The sequence below is a fragment of the Aspergillus pseudodeflectus genome, assembly GCF_044049435.1.
Source record: "Aspergillus pseudodeflectus strain CBS 756.74 chromosome Unknown BJX68scaffold_36, whole genome shotgun sequence".
Lineage (NCBI taxonomy): Eukaryota > Fungi > Ascomycota > Eurotiomycetes > Eurotiales > Aspergillaceae > Aspergillus > Aspergillus pseudodeflectus.
The window spans coordinates 288,840-304,154 of record NW_027263812.1 but is presented as its reverse complement, the minus strand read 5'-3'; the positions used below and the strand labels follow the sequence as shown (position 1 = coordinate 304,154).

The following is a 15,315-nucleotide window of genomic DNA, read 5'->3' as shown; positions in this document are numbered from 1 at the left end:
GGAGAAGTGCGTTCGACAGACGTCACTTGATTAACTCGAAAAACTCATCCCAGTGTGACCTTGCTGGCGGCCAATCCGGCGGACAATCTCGACAATCTCGTCCATCTCCTATGTAGTGGGGAGAGATCCGAAGAAATGCTGTGAAGGGAAATTGTAGGCTATGTGCAGGTTGATCTCCCAATAGACAACCCTGCTGTGGACTCGCCTCACCCATTTTCTTGGTTTCCAGTGCGCTTTGAGCCGTCAGGGCACGTCCCAATAACACAAATTAGAATAGGCTTCATGTCATCCCGTGCAACACTACGGACTAGAAGTGGCTGTCGTGAATGTGAGTTCACGCTGTTGCATTTCAGAAAAGGATTGATTGTTGTTGTTCACATCTGAAATCCTGAGAGCTTATACACAAGACGGATATCAGATTGATTGGAAATCAATCTGATTTTATCCGGAATAAATTCCGTATACGAAGCTCATTGTTTACTTGGTCGAGCCCCGATTCACAAACAAAGTACCGTGCATTTTTCGGAGCACTGCGTCCGTGCTGACTTTCCCTTCGTTCAGGTCATCGGCGCCAAAGGAAATGCATCGAGAAGAGGCCGCACTGTAGTGGTTGTATGCGAAATCTTCTCAGTTGCACATGTCCAAGGGAAGGACAGTCTGTGGACAGACGGATATATACAACAGCCTCCGGATTGCGGCAAAGAAAAGCTGCAATTGAAGACACTTCACAAAAGTACGACCAGTTGGTCCAGGAACTGCCAACAGAATCCGGCGAAATATGTCTGTCCCTGTCAACGCTGGAAATGCTGGGAGTGCCATCGCCTTTTAAGCAAAGAGAGCATCTGCGTCTTTACTAGTATTTTGCAGACTGTGTTCTGCCGCTACAACTAGTCCGTCGAACTTCGCTCTCCCAATACACAGGCCAACGCTATATGCTTGGACTTGATTTCAAACCAAACACCCCGGCCTGTCCAGATACTCGCTGCCAGTCGACGTAGCGAAATATCACGGCTCAGGGCACAGCACTGCTTGGCACCCAAATAAGAGATGTACGAAGCAGATGTAGGAGGTTACTATCCATAAATTTGGCTTGCCCTCAACTACCCTATTTGCATGTTGCGGTAGCCGGCTGGTCAAGGAGTGACACGGTCAGAACCAAAGGTGCTACGCCCCGCCGTCATCACTTCGCTTTGGGAGGATCCTTTTCTGGACCCCTACATGCTCAAGATTATAATTTTAGAACTACTCGGTCAATACCAGACTCCTTGATGACGGAACTTAACTGGATTGTAGTACATTCATCAAAAAGTAAACTTCCGATACAGCCGTGCTCCGTATTCTCACAGAAAGCTAACTTTACGCGAGACGTCTCCATCAATCCAGACCTGAGAACAATGCGGAAACAGAGTGCGATGGTCTAGGAAAGTGATAATGAAGCTTTTTCACAGGGTACAGTATACCCTAGGGGAAGCTCTGCCTTCACGATTCGCTCACAAATAGGCCGTCATCCACTTTCCGCTAGCTAACCAATTCAATCCCGTAGCCCACATGGCGGTATCAGGAAGTGAGGCGAAAGACCAGGTCAGCGCACCCAGGGACACCGCAATACCAACGGCGACTATGGCGAAAGAATATCCCGCCTGGTTCTTTCGAATTTCGAAGTCTGACCAGCGAGGGAAGATGGTACGAGCCCAGTACAAGTACATAGGATCTGGGTAGATGAATGTGTTCTTCTTTGTGACGGGGTCCATCCACCAGCTCTGGCAGCCGCTGTTGAAAACAAGCCCCTGGAGCTTCCTATGGACCCAAGCGAGGTCCCGCTCCTGAGCCAACGGTTTCACCATGATAGAGTCTGCTGACCCGCCTAACACCTTGCGCAGGAGTCTGCAGGAATAGTTGATTTGACACTCCGAATGGAAGATGACAGAATGCTGACCAGTAGCTGCATTCGGGCCGTAGAGGATGAAAAAATTCGGGAATCCGGTGACCACAGTGCCCTTGTAGGCCTCGGCACCACCCGAAGCATCCCACACTTGATGCAAGTCCCTACCTCCTATTCCTTTGACTTTGATAGGATGAAGCCACTCCTGAGTGAGAAAGCCCGTAGCGTAAATAATAGCATCCGCAGGGTATCGGCCGCCAGTTTCAGTAATGACATGGTCCCGACCGATTTTTACGACCCGATCCTTGGTCAAACACATCTGTGGCGAATGAAGCGAAGAGAGGTAGGTAGCGGTATTGACTCGACGCTTGCAACCCGGCTCATAGTTGGGCTTTAGAATTTCACGATACTCCGGCGGAGCATCGTTTTCGATATAGGCGTACGTAGCGTCCCGAATCTTCTGACGCATGCCGCTAGCGTTCGCATCCATGCGGAAAGAGAAGAACACTCTCTCAAGCTCCCATGCCAGAAGAAGCCGGTAGACGCGTGCTGCACATGGCACGTGTTTCATCAGCATTTTGAAGGCTTCTGAGTACTTCGGGTTTCCCTACTCAAAGAGTTAGTGCAAGAACATCGAGGAAGCGACAGCCATCCTACCCTTTTTGTCCACCAATGGGCACCTCGAACAAACTGGTTGACGCTTCCTTTTGGGCCGACTTCCTTCACCAACTCTGGCACAAACTGAGTGGCAGATGCGCCGTTGCCTAGGACGACGATGTGCTTCCCAGAGGCGTTCAACGTGTCATCCCAACGTGCGCTGTGGAAGGTCTTGCCCTCGAAAGTGTCAGAGCCCTCGATATTAGGGACGAAGGGACGATCCAGCGTGCCAACAGCACTGACTACCACTGGAGCCTCCCTTTTGTATATCTCTCCACTGCTGGTGTCTTGGAAAGTGCACACCCACAGAGAACGGGCGGTATCCCACACCAAACCGAGACACATGGCATTAAACCGGCAGTGCGGGATAATATCGTACTTTTCAGCGACGGATACGAAATCTGCCAGCTTCTAGTCAACCACATATATATTGGAAGACTTTGGAACGAATTGTTGTCAACTTACAAGCATGTAGCTCATCACGGCCGGGGTACATCGTAGTCCAGTCGGGCTTCAGCGCAAAACTGAAAGAGTAGAAGTGGCTCGGGATATCACAAGCGCAGCCGGGATACCTATTATGCCACCAGGTTCCTCCTATATTATCGGATTTTTCGTAGATAGTGAAGTTGTCATGGCCAAGCAGGCGTTTCAACTGCACCGCCATGCCGAGGCCAGATACGCCCCCGCCGATGATGATAACTTCCTTGGACGAGCTCATTTTGCAGGAATGGCTTTGTTGCAATGGATGTTATGGTATTCTCTCCAATCTCATGCGAACGTTGATGGCGACTGTGACGTTTGTGACTCCAGGAGTACGCTCCAGACAAGCAAGTGCCGATACAGGACAATATATATAGTTTCTACCTGGTGTGGTCTTTCTTGTCCATCTTTCGCCAACTCCGAGCTATTGTTTTCCGCGCTATCGCTCTCTATTGCCGCTAGAAGCATCCAATTCTTTTCTTGGTCAAGTCTGCACAATGCTCTCCGTGTCTGCGCTTGCACCTTCCAAGGGGCCTCAACTGCCCAAAAAAGCCGAGACTACGAATCGTCCTGGCTCCTGTACTATTTGGGCTAGTCAATGCAAGATCGGTTTTCGGCAGTGGAGGGAACCGCCTGGGGCCCCACAGGGTCGATTATGTAATGCAGGGTTCAAGAAGGCAAGTCCAGCCGCTCACCCTGCCAGGTGGTTCCCTTCCTGCATCTCCGGCATCATTGTTATCATTTTCTTTTTCTCTCTAACCCTGTGTGCCCTGCATGTCAGTTGAGAATCGGCAAATGCACTCGACGAGAACTAGGACGCGGTCTGGATGGTAACATGCCTTTCGAACTCAAGTCGGTCACGGTGAGCTGACTGCATCCATAGTCTGCCCTGTCGCAGCCGTCGCAGGAAATGTGTGATGACGCCTTTGGGTTCCCAGCAACCACGAAGGAGCAGTGCTTTGACTAATGTAGTTTATTTAGGTGATGAAAGGCGACCGCAGTGTCAACGCTGTGAAGCGCGGGGCTACATCTGTCAGTGGGGCCTGAAGGCCTCTTTTCATCCCTCCCGTAGCCTCCGGTTATCAACTCCCGAAAGGGCAGCCCTCCTAGCAATCGAGAAAGGACGGCAAGATCCCGCGACTGATATACAGAGTGATAATCAGAGGTCGTCGCTGGAGCCTTCCGCGCCCATTGTAAGTGGCCCCTCACTCTTTAGACGCCTCTGTGAAAACAGACAGAATACCAATCGTCTATCCTTCTGGTATACCGTCGCTATTGTTAGCATCACCAGATTTCCGGAACACCTCTTATGTGGCCCTGATAGCCTCCAGGCCAAGGCCTTGCGTGCCCTGTTACTGTTGAGAGAACGATGCTGACCAGTGAGTCTTTAGATAATAGATGATACTGCAGAGGTAGTCAGGTATTATCGGGAGCCTCGCGATGACCTTTCACCGTGTGGATCTGATCCCCTACGCGACGAGTCCCCGTTGCCTAATGAGACATGTCCGGGTATCCCGCGGGCCGAAGATGTTCAACCTACGCTCAATTTTGCCTCACATGATCCTGTCCGGGCGAACGGAAATGTCAGGTCGCTTGTTAGCGAGGTCACTATTGAAAGTTTGCTGTCCCCTGCTCAGTCAGGTAGTATAAGTGATATCGATGAGAACAGGCTGCGACAAGATGATCCAGTACAAGTGCGGCAGTTGGTAGACAGTCCTAGTTCATATGCGCTGCCGTTTTCTTTAGGACTGGCTGCGTCTCGGAATGCGTTATGGTTGCCGGAGCCCTCGATGCCCATAACAAACGAGGAAAGTGCCCATTTGTTCTCGTCATATCTCTATGAGACTGGAACTTGGTGTGAGACCACTGATTCGGAGAGGCATTTCACACTGAGCAGTGTCCACCAGATGCTTGCTTCGAAATCGTTCCTCGCATCGGCGATCGCATTGGCATCGCGACAGCGTGATGCCGTCCAGGACCAGCCAAGATCACTGACACTCGAGCTGTATCAATATACAATTCAACTCTTACTCCGTCAGGATCCGGATGAAGCAAGCGCAACCGTGTTGGCGACTTGCACTCTTCTTTGCGTCTACGAGATGATGGCGTCATGCGTGTGGGAGTGGCGGCGTCACCTGAAGGTCTGTATCCATTGTCCCCATGCTTTATTTTATCAACTCACCCTGTGGGATTTACAATAGGGCTGCGCCAGTCTCTTGCATTCTCGAAAATGGAACGGTTCATGTAGCGGCATTGTAAAGTCCTGCTTTTGGGCCTTCGCTCGAATCGGTATGTGGCCAAGATGAACCCTCAGCCGAACCCTATTTCAAAGGCGCCTGTCTGATTCTGTGTTCTTTTTGCAATAGACGTCTGGGCTGCCTTCATTAGCGGCAAACGGCTTCTCATTCCTACTGACTCGTGGGTCGATAATAGCTCCATTCCGTTGGTAGCAGCCAATGGCACGCTTGACGATTATTGCAACTTGGCAATTCTCGTCTTTGCACGGATCGTGAATCTCCTAGCGGACGCCCAGCTTTGCCATAGGGATAGCGATCCTCCGTACTACTCTTCCGTCGGAGAACTCTGGGACGAACTTCAAGTGTGGTGGCGCCTGCGTCCCAAAGAAGTTTGTCCCCTGCTCAGGGAAACGTCGACGGGTACGAATCCTTTTCCGACTGTGGTATTTTCCCGGTCATCTTCCAGTATGTTGTTCCAACTATTTGCTCTGATACTACCATTGACCAACTGTATGGACAGTTTGTGGTAATACCTTTTATCATGCTGGCTCTATCTTACTCCTTCAATCTGGCTGCCTCAGGAGAAGAGTCGACGCGCCAGTCTCTGCAATGGTAAGCAGATCTGGACTATTTGGCTCATGGAGATCGAGAAGAGGCCATGCTTCTCCACGTGTGTCCTGAAACCATCTGATAGCTAATGGCCCAATGAAAATGGCAGGATCCTGTCTGGCATGCTCGTGAACTTGGCGGGATTTCTGTTTCGAATATTTCACAGTATGTACCTCGCTCTTGCGGTCGCGGAAAGAGCTGACCAGGTCCGCGGAATACAGTCCTAACTGGGTTAATCAATTACAACCTCTTTATATTGCGGGCACGGCGTTTTCAGAAAGTCACGCGAGCTCTTTCCAAGACACATCCGGACGTAACAAGTCCACGTGGGTTGGCTCTCACCTAGAGGTCCCTTGGGGCCGCCCGGTTCCTCCAGTGGCCGCAGATATAACCGAAAAGTATGCATCTGAGAAGATCGCGCTTCTAAAGCAATTGGCACGAATTGAGTGTGAGACAGGCTGGAAAACCTCAGACCGGGCCTCGGAGTTGCGCAACCTCTGGGGATTTCAGTAGGGACGAGAAATCATTATGAATGGGTACAGGTTGCTCAGCGAATGACGATTGACCAAAGGCTCCCGGCATGTATTTATGCATCAGACGGCACACTATGTAATAACTTTTTTAATGATCAAGAGTCGATGAAGTACGCAAGACAGCTTCGCATATGGGATTTAGCCCGTACCGGGCTGAAATCTATAGAGCAAGATCAACCTTCGCTTTCACAATTTGGTGGAGGCTTGAGGCAGTTGTTACTTAAGGTGTACGGAGGTGAATTGGTATCTATCATACATTAAAGACGTGCGTACTATATACTATTCAATTTCAGTAGCATTCTCTAAGACGTCTATTAAGAAACTGCCCCATCCTTGTGCAGATATACCCTGTGATCTGTCACCCTTAGACAGAATAAGAATATATCTATTTACAGTCCCTAAGGACTTGTGCTTCTTAACATGGCTTGGGCTCTACGCAGTACAAGTTAGCTACGAAGCTCAAGACTTTGTTGATTTATTCAAGCCTAAATGTTCAGTGAATGGATGAGTGACTCTTATGGCCGGAGAAACAAAAGAATGTTAAGTGGTGGCACCAAGTTCCAGAAGTACTGTAATGCTCAGCCAACCCGCCGCTCTAAATTACTAGAGAATCTTTCTCCCAAGTCTCGTGCAAAAATATGTGTGAGAAGAGATGCTGCCAACATAGCTTCAATGCAGCTTCTCTGGTTCGTGGTTGTAAGTGGCCAGGTTGTTAGCTGCGCAACCATTGCTATGCTGGTCATTACTCCTTCGCCTACATCAAAGTATATCCAAACTAAAGATAGTCGGGACTTTCCATCGTTTGGTAAGTGTGTGTTCAGGTTGCAGAGTACCATGTATGCTATATTTATTATTTACGAGTAGTCGCCAAGCAATTCTACCGATGTGTATATAGTTATGGATAAGGGGCCGGGTGGATACATCACACTGTTGGTCATACCCACATGGTTAATGCCCAGAATAAAGTCTGTCAATTGTTTTATTGGCAATTCCTATCTAAATTCAATTGCCAAGATGAGGACAATAGTCTTATGCACTGACCTCTGCTGTGGGCATATACAGGTAAGTATGGGTATGTACCCTTTCCCGACCATGAGAATTTCGGCCTTATCAGGGTTTGCGTGGCGTCAACGCCGTAGGTGTACCTCACTTTATTTTTATTTTTTTCAATTGGCGTTGTTAATAGCTTCATATATCATTCAGGTCCTTCCTCGAACCGCGCATTTCTGTACAATCGAGCAGTACATGCAGCAATTTCTTCACCCCTCCCACATCTCAAACACCGTTCTAGCGGGGAGATCAGTTGGGTTTGACTGTGGGCGCCGCATGTTTCGCGAGACAGCAGACGGCAGAAGGGGCGTGGTTATTTGGCCGAGGGCATCCTACCAAGACAGTCTGCTGCATCAATTCCCAGGCGATTGCAGATTGCCAGGGATCCACTGGAGGTATAGAGGCTTTTTAGTGACAACTGCCAAAGCTCCCGTCTAACCAACTGCCGGAAGTGTTACAGGGCTTTCTAACTAATACCACGCTACGATGTTCTTGGTACGCTGAGTATGCGTCTTAGGCTAAACCCACATAGCATGGCTTGTAGGGGGGACAGCTATTTACATAAGCAGAAAGCCCTCTCTTCACACATGGGAAGCAGAGCCTCCACTTGGTCCGAGCGAGTACAGGCTGGCCGTTGAATTATATTGCCTGTGGGTGATTGCTGTAAAGCACCAGTCCAACATCCCGTAGCTTGGTGACCACACCCGGGTCAGCACCCAACACTAGTTGTCCCTGAAAGTAGCTTCAATGGTTCCGCTCACAGCTGGTATCGTTATATACAGTGTACTACGCAGCCTAATGGCAGGGAAAGCGGCGTTTTCCACGCCATGCACCCAGCGAAGGAGTTTATCAGTGACCAGTACCGGTACTTCGTTTCTTGAAACCGTGGAAAGCCCCCAATCATCGGAAAACCCGCAATTTCATCCAGGACAACTTCAAGATGGTGACGAAAACTTAGGTCTATAACCCTATATTCCGGCTCCCTTCATTTCCCTCTCAGAGAGTCGTTGTCATTCCGCCTAAGCCCTCAAGCGCTTGCGGAGGGACGCATAGAATCCAAACTTGTTATAAGGATCAAACTTGGTCTTAATCATCTGGAGCTTCTCAAGACGGTCAAAGTCGCGGCCATAGACCTGTGGAAGCTCCTCGCCGCCTATGGCGTAGTTGACGTAAGAGTGAGCGATCTCACCGTTGCGGCTGGCAATTTGCAGCCTCTCTCCGAACTCACGGGCAACGGCGAGCTCAGTCTCATCATCGCCGGACCAGAACAGGAAGGCAGCCAACATATTGTGCTTATTCCGCTCCTCCGGCGGGACAGCGTTGAAATTGTCGGGAAAGTCGCGGACACCCTTGCGTCCATATGACTCGAAAATGAATGTAGAGGTGTTGTAAGTTTCAATGGCGACAAGGTCGGCGAAGATCTCATAGCTTTCGCGCATCGACGTGGGGTCCCAGCGGACGACGGAGTTGACGTAGCCGGCCCAATTCTGACTTGGGACACAGACCCGGTCATTACGACCGAAGTTGGTGATGTCAAAGAGTTTGTTCCAGTAGATATCGGTAACTGTCGTCTCGCGAATTGGGCCGATGGCACGGTAAGCCTCAATGTACTGAGGGGCCGCGGTGTCGTAACCCTGGTAGATGAGCTCCATGACGAGGACAGGCTGGAGCATTGTTAATGTATGCCGCGAAATCGGACCTGGGGAAACAAAAACGAGGCTAATGGCTCACCTTCTCAGCATTGATTTCGGGCAAGTTGCGGTAGTACCCGTTCAGGACGACCAGGCCGGGGTCAGCAATGGTGTCCTCAAGTTGATTCCAAGTTTCGAAGTACTCTTCGATCTTATCGGCCTCGTAGACGAAGGTCATAAACGTCCATGGATCCGCATGAATGTCAAAAACCTTGATCTCAAACTCAAGGACAATACCCAAGTTATGGCCCGCACCACGAAGGCCCCAAAACAGATCTTGGTTTTCAGTGGCAGACGCAGTAACAACGGAACCGTCATGGAGAGCAACCTTGGCCGAGACCAAGTTGTCAGCAGCAAAGCCGTGAGCACCCTGGAGCACGCTATGGCCACCGCCCAAGAGAGGACCCAGGATGGAAACGCACTCGCAGAGGCCGTGAACTAGGGAAACGCGGTTATCAGTTGATCGTCCTTAGCTCGCGTCCGTGTATCGAACTAAAAAGGGCTAGGGAGATTACCAGCCTGCTTCCCATACGGATACAGAGCCTGGACGACTTCGTATTGAATGACGCCGCCGCCGGCATATGCGGTGTCATTGTTGGGGCCGAGGCCGACGTGGTTGAGGCTGCGCATGCGGATCTGAATTCCGTCCTGTATCTTGCTGATATCGTCGGTCCAGCCGTGCGTGCCGGTGACGGCCAGGAACGGGACTCCGATCTGATTAGCGACTTTGATCTGGAAAAGAGTCAGAGATTGGTGCGTTTCGTCTTCGCCAGCTCGCCACTCACCGTATTCACGACATCATCTTCGACAGCCACGTCGACAACGGCCAGGTATCCCGGGTGGACGCGGGGTGCAGCAGCACGATGGGTAACTTCAACCCATTCCTTGGAGTTGGGGAAAACGATCGTGGCGTTCTCAGAGAGCTGAGGCTTGAGTAGTTTCTTGATCTGCGCCAACTTGGCTTCTGCAGTACCGTTGGAAGATACTGCGGCCTGGACGGCACAGATGAAGAAAGCAGCTCCCAGGATGCTCCAGAACTTCATCTTCTCAATGGCTGTAGCTGATGTCGCTCAGGTTTGTCTGTTAAGCGAGCTGCTATATGAACATGAGAATAACGCGCCTGGAACAGAAGCAGACATAGATGAGCCTGGCGGAACAGTCCTTATATTTATAGATTTCAAAAGCCGCGGCCAAACCTTATAAACTGTCCCTTAGAAGTCCGCTCTTGGGGCCATATACCAATAAACTCGTCGAACTGATCTCGTGCTCCCATTTTTGGATCGATACCTCTCGCCGATACGAGAGTCCCGCTCTCGTTCGCGACAAATCTTACGTCGCTTCGAGTTACCAGATCTTCGTAGACTATACTGCAACCACCACTTTCAGCAACCCACAGCGGAGTCTGCAGGAATCAGTACGCATGGTCCTGCCATACATACGGCTTCCCGGGCTTCTTGCGATGCAAAAGGGTTCGAGCCCATGCGGACGGCGTGGTGTCGCCAGCGCCAGGTTTCCAGAATCGGTTAGAAAGGGGCAGGAAAACGGTCGAGGGCCAGCTGAAGGATTCTCGCGTACCTGGAAAGGCCATCAAGGTGGCACCCTGTCGGTCGAGGCGGCTGGAGTAGATACCAGGCCGCGGGCTATCTCTGCCGTCGACCACTGAAGACCGTCATCTATTACGAGCCCAAGATAATCGCTGACAAGAGATAAGCTGAGCGCTAAGAGAGGGTCCCATAGAGTGCGCCTATATGGCCATGCCGTCAAAAGACCCTCCCGTCATTTGAATACAAGATGGCATAATATCCGAGGAACCTAGATTACACGGCTGGTTTGGCGCCGCCAAAGGCTTTTGCAACGAATCGTCGATAGTCTCTCCATAGTCTCGCGAAAATATCGGACTAACACTTAGCTGCCGGCAGATTCATCCGTTAGGGGGGGACTGCCTGTAGTGAAGTACGTTCAATGATTCCATTCCCGATACGTTGATATATCTTGTTTTGTGTAGTCTTCGGAGACGGCCCGAAGTGTGGCCCTGAATCATTATATGACGCTTCGGGCTTGGCGTCGGGGCAGTCTCGAGGCCGCCGGAGGACGTCCACCGGATCGATGCGCGCCGGCAAGAAACGAGTCCACTATACGCTATCGTTGTCTTCATGCAGCCATGACAAATCAAAGGGCTCAGCTTGGCACAGGGTGTAAAAGATGAAGATACTGGCGGTTTGTTGATTTGAAATCGGACGCATTGGTTCGAGGCAAGTGCACCCACAATGACCTAAGCCATCCCTGCCAAGCCCACTATCGCTGTAAGATGCCGACAGCAAGTCTAAGCGCCTGGCCCCACTCGGTAGAACCCGCAATGCGATATTCCAGTGGCACCCACCAGCACTAACGAGAATATCGGATAAAATTCTCTCATAGAATACTACATCACGAATTTCCAGAATGATGACTACCCTTGGCATGTCCACAAAGTCTTCTGGGCAAGGCGATACACCGCGGAACCACAGCCGAGCGCAACAGGTGGCCTTCGGAGCTGGCGTAAATCTAGAAAGTATTTGGGAAAAGAGAATCTCTGCTTACATTTTCGAGGGTCGCAATCCAGTGGTTACATTTCTCAATATATGCATTTACGCCATCAGCTCATGCACCTTTTGATTGACTGCTACCTACTGTTTAACAGCAGTTGCGCAAGATCCATGCACGTCCTAGGCTCCACCGAGGGGAGCCAATGCGGAGCTCCAGAAACTCTGGCATATCAAACGACCGACGATAGAGCGGCCTGATTACAGACGGAGTTCCCGGGCGCGTCTGCTTGCTCGAACCAATGTAAGGGCCACGGAACACTTGCCCTAGGCGTCCCGTTCCTCGAAGCAGTTCCTAGCCGCATTGCATGCCCACCGCATTAGAATGACGTACTGCCGACGATATCACAGTTGATTTCAAATCTCACCGTCCCGCTTACCGTAAGTGAATAGTGATCAGAGGCAGAGATACGACAACCCCGCTGCTTTGGACGCATATAAAGCTGCAGCTTCTGAGAAGTTGAAAGCACGTTGCAGCAGAATTCCGCCTTGACAAGAATAGCACCCAAGGACATCGAAAATGGCTCCTCTTACTACTACAGCTCTCGTGACCAGGGGTGGCAAGCTGTCCAGAGAAACCATTCCTGTGCCGACTCCGGGTGAGCACCAGCTACTGGTGAAGATTTCCCATGTAGCTCAGAATCCAACGGACAGTAAGCCAAACCCCCTATCCCTTTCCGTGCCGCGAAATTATAGAGTACTAAGTCACCCTCTAGTTCAATCCCTCGACGCTGATGCTTTTGGCGACGATGCGGTGCTTGGTTGTGATTTTGTTGGTACTGTCGAGTTGACGGGTGACAAAGTGAGCAGGATCAAGGCTGGCACCGTGATTGCCGGTCTAATCTGGGGAGGTCAGTCACCATCTGGGACCAAAATTATCCCATTCAGCATATAAACCTTCGTTCGAGCAGGTGAGATTAAGGGGTTGGGTGCCTACAGCGAGTACACCCTTGCAGATGAGCGTATTTGCTTCCCTTTGCCCGAGGGCGTCACGCCCGAACAGGCCGCAACAGTGCCCCTCGCCGCATGCACAGCACTACTCGCTCTGTTCTCCAAGGATTGCCTTAACATCCCTCAGAAGTCTGGAGAGACCGTCCTTATTTGGGGTGGAAGCTGTGAGTCTAAATGATGCGATGCGGCGTATGTGTAGCGTGGATAACTCATACATGGCAGCAAGCGTCGGGCTTTATGCAATCCAGATTGCCAAGTACTACGGCCTCAACGTTATTACGACCTGCAGTCCCCGGCATCACGATTTCGTCAGGTCCCTTGGTGCCACTGTCGCTCTCGACTACCGCGACGCAAGAGTGGTGGAGAGCATCAAGGCTGCTGCGAACTGCAGTCTGAGGTACGTCTTCGACACTATCGGCAACGACTCGTCTTCAGGTACTGCATCGCTGGCAATCTCTGAACAAGGCGGTAGCCTGTGCACTGTTCGTCCGGGCAAGGCTTTCACCGAGAATGTGACCAAGCAGACTCAGGTGACGGATGTTCTCGTCTGGACGGCGTTCCTAAAGGAGCATAAATACAAGGATTTCTACTGGCCCGTGAGTCATCTCCGAGGGCCGACATACATAGTCGTTTATTGATTATATTTTGCAGCCACACAAGGAAGATCACGAGCTGTCGGCAAAATTTTTCGATGCACTGCCGAAGTTGCTCGTCGCCGGAGCCATCAAGCCGAATACCCCGAAGCTTTTCGAGGGGCTCGAGTCTGTGACAAAGGGATTCCAGGAGTACCGTGACGGGGTTATCTCCAACTATAAGATAGTGTACAAGGTCTAAGGACTTGAGACGAACAGGAATGAGGGACTGTCGCGGTTTCTCGGGATGATATTGTCAGTGTGCTTTGAATATATCGTACTATATATGCCGTATTGCCCGCGTCCTGTTGATATTGTCCAACTCGAATTCAGCTTTCGTTAGTACATTCCCGACGCCCAGCCGTGGTATACACTGCATGACCCAGGCTTGGGACCGTTGAGTTTCGGGGCACCGCAACTGGACCCGTCTCCATCCTTATCAAGCCTAGGTGAGGCAAAGCCGGCTTATAACGCTAGCTCGCAACGAAGATGCGGAACGAGAAAGATCAACCTGGTCAAGGGGACTGTCCTGAGCGTTGATTACCCGTTCCCAGTGCTAATCAGAACGCGGTCCAGCCTGGATACCGGGATGCTGAGGATGCATTCGCAAGGAGTACGCATATGCGGTGTATTTATTAATCCCTACCCAGCAAAAGCTAGGGACCCAGCTAATGAAGCGTAACCATAGAACCCGCAGCAACATGCGACTCGAAATGAATTCACCCTGCGAAATGGGTATACCCTGCGGCCCGCAATCTACAACCGACAAACCGAATTGTCGATTGCAGTGACATATTACAACGAGGATAAAGTGCTGACTTGGCGAACCTTGCATGGCGTGATGCAGAATATCCGAGACATTGCACGGCTCAGGGGTAAGTTAAAGCTAAGGATATAAAAATAAAAGCTATCATCATAAAAGAAAACTAATATACCCTACTTATACTCTAGGTGTATATATCATAATTTATTAATTGATGAAGTTGCTAGTATTAAAAGTATTTATTTTAAGACATAGTTGGGATTAAATATTTACTATTATAAAGTAGTAATAGGGCAAGTTTAGGTTTAATAAAAAAATAAAATATAAAAAAGGTAGAATAGAGTTAAAGATAAACGTGGTATAAATCCAGAGGATCTACTTATATTGAATTAGCTAACTATAATAGCAAAAAGATCGCCCCCAGGCAACGCAACAACCAGTACTAAAGCAGGACAATCAGAACAACAATGGCGGCGTCGCATACCACACATTGGCCCCATTCGTAAGCATCCCCAACTTATCCAACGCCGAATAGACGTCTTGTTCACCGAGGACCCCATTGTCAACCGCACAGTTAAGCACATGCTTGACAAGCAAGTCCCCATTCCCATCCTCCCAGCTCCCCAACGCCAGACAAATCCGATCGAATTTCTCCCGATCCACCCCGGCCGCCACAGTGCCCACTTTGATCTTGCACACCCGCTTACCGCACGTGAATTGTTCCGACTTCCCCCACTCGTACACGATCTTCAGCTCAGGGAGCTGGATCCTATCACACCGTTTCCGGTCCTCGTCCCGCGGGATCTCATGGTCGGCTAGGTACCACCACTCGCAGCACTTGCTGACCTCGCCGTGCAGGATGATGACGTAGGGCCCGAATCCGGGGCGGAAATCCACGCGGGCTTTTTCCGTCGGTCTGCCGATGTACAGGGTGCAGTCTTCGTCGGGGCGCGGGTCGGCGGGTGCTTTGCGTTTGGCGAAGTCGAGGACTTTTTGGTACCATTTGGGCTTGTTTTTCGACGCCGTGCTGGATTCGCCGAGGCGGGATTCGACGGATGGGTTTTTCAGCGCGGGCACCCGGTCTTGTTTGGCCTTGCCCTTTGGGGCAGTGGTTGTCTGGTCAGAAGACATCTTTGCTGTTTGTTGATCTGTTAGTAGGGGTGGAGATGTGCTGATCAGGGAATCCTCAGAGCGAGCTGAGGAGGTTGGCAGTGCGGGATCTGGAGAGGCGTGATGGGGTCTAAGATG

General features: G+C 50.6%; 5 protein-coding genes across 5 annotated transcripts; 2 read left to right on the top strand and 3 right to left on the bottom strand.

Annotated features, from left to right (window-relative positions):
* Window positions 1-1,490: 1,490 nt before the first annotated feature.
* BJX68DRAFT_277335 (flavin-containing monooxygenase) lies at window positions 1,491-3,257 on the bottom strand (the record flags this gene model as incomplete). The annotated part of the gene is made up of 3 exons (XM_071048308.1): window positions 1,491-2,489; window positions 2,540-2,940; window positions 3,005-3,257. The coding sequence occupies 3 exons, from the start codon at window positions 3,255-3,257 to the stop codon at window positions 1,491-1,493; spliced, it is 1,653 nt and encodes a 550-aa protein (XP_070896758.1).
* A 479-nt stretch (window positions 3,258-3,736) lies between these two features.
* BJX68DRAFT_242050 (Zn(II)2Cys6 transcription factor) lies at window positions 3,737-6,499 on the top strand. The gene is made up of 8 exons (XM_071040922.1): window positions 3,737-3,849; window positions 3,903-4,212; window positions 4,411-5,160; window positions 5,221-5,308; window positions 5,386-5,721; window positions 5,777-5,868; window positions 5,975-6,030; window positions 6,087-6,499. Exons 1-8 carry the CDS (start codon window positions 3,794-3,796, stop codon window positions 6,376-6,378), a joined length of 1,980 nt encoding a protein of 659 aa, XP_070896757.1. The 5' UTR covers window positions 3,737-3,793; the 3' UTR covers window positions 6,379-6,499.
* Window positions 6,500-8,282: 1,783 nt separating this feature from the next.
* On the bottom strand, window positions 8,283-10,182 carry BJX68DRAFT_277333 (FAD-binding oxidoreductase; the record flags this gene model as incomplete). The annotated part of the gene is made up of 4 exons (XM_071048307.1): window positions 8,283-9,112; window positions 9,180-9,577; window positions 9,655-9,871; window positions 9,925-10,182. 4 exons carry the CDS (start codon window positions 10,180-10,182, stop codon window positions 8,468-8,470), a joined length of 1,518 nt encoding a protein of 505 aa, XP_070896756.1. The 3' UTR covers window positions 8,283-8,467.
* Window positions 10,183-12,151: 1,969 nt separating this feature from the next.
* Window positions 12,152-13,760, top strand: BJX68DRAFT_277330 (zinc-binding alcohol dehydrogenase family protein). Its single transcript, XM_071048306.1, has 5 exons — window positions 12,152-12,374; window positions 12,438-12,572; window positions 12,633-12,836; window positions 12,895-13,268; window positions 13,324-13,760. The coding sequence occupies exons 1-5, from the start codon at window positions 12,242-12,244 to the stop codon at window positions 13,504-13,506; spliced, it is 1,029 nt and encodes a 342-aa protein (XP_070896755.1). The 5' UTR covers window positions 12,152-12,241; the 3' UTR covers window positions 13,507-13,760.
* A 763-nt stretch (window positions 13,761-14,523) lies between these two features.
* BJX68DRAFT_269147 (uncharacterized protein) lies at window positions 14,524-15,198 on the bottom strand (the record flags this gene model as incomplete). Its single annotated transcript, XM_071046270.1, has 1 exon — window positions 14,524-15,198. The coding sequence occupies one exon, from the start codon at window positions 15,196-15,198 to the stop codon at window positions 14,524-14,526; it is 675 nt and encodes a 224-aa protein (XP_070896754.1).
* Between the last annotated feature and the right edge of the window lie 117 nt (window positions 15,199-15,315).

Coding starts and splice junctions, on each gene's coding strand:
- BJX68DRAFT_242050 (XM_071040922.1), top strand. CDS start 3,794: ATGTCAGTTGAGAATCGGCAAATGCACTCGACGAGAACTAGGACGCGG. Junction 5,869..5,974: donor ACGCGCCAGTCTCTGCAATG/GTAAGCAGATCT, acceptor TGAAAATGGCAG/GATCCTGTCTGGCATGCTCG. Junction 6,031..6,086: donor TCTGTTTCGAATATTTCACA/GTATGTACCTCG, acceptor CGCGGAATACAG/TCCTAACTGGGTTAATCAAT.
- BJX68DRAFT_277330 (XM_071048306.1), top strand. CDS start 12,242: ATGGCTCCTCTTACTACTACAGCTCTCGTGACCAGGGGTGGCAAGCTG. Junction 12,837..12,894: donor CCTTATTTGGGGTGGAAGCT/GTGAGTCTAAAT, acceptor CATACATGGCAG/CAAGCGTCGGGCTTTATGCA. Junction 13,269..13,323: donor ACAAGGATTTCTACTGGCCC/GTGAGTCATCTC, acceptor TATATTTTGCAG/CCACACAAGGAAGATCACGA.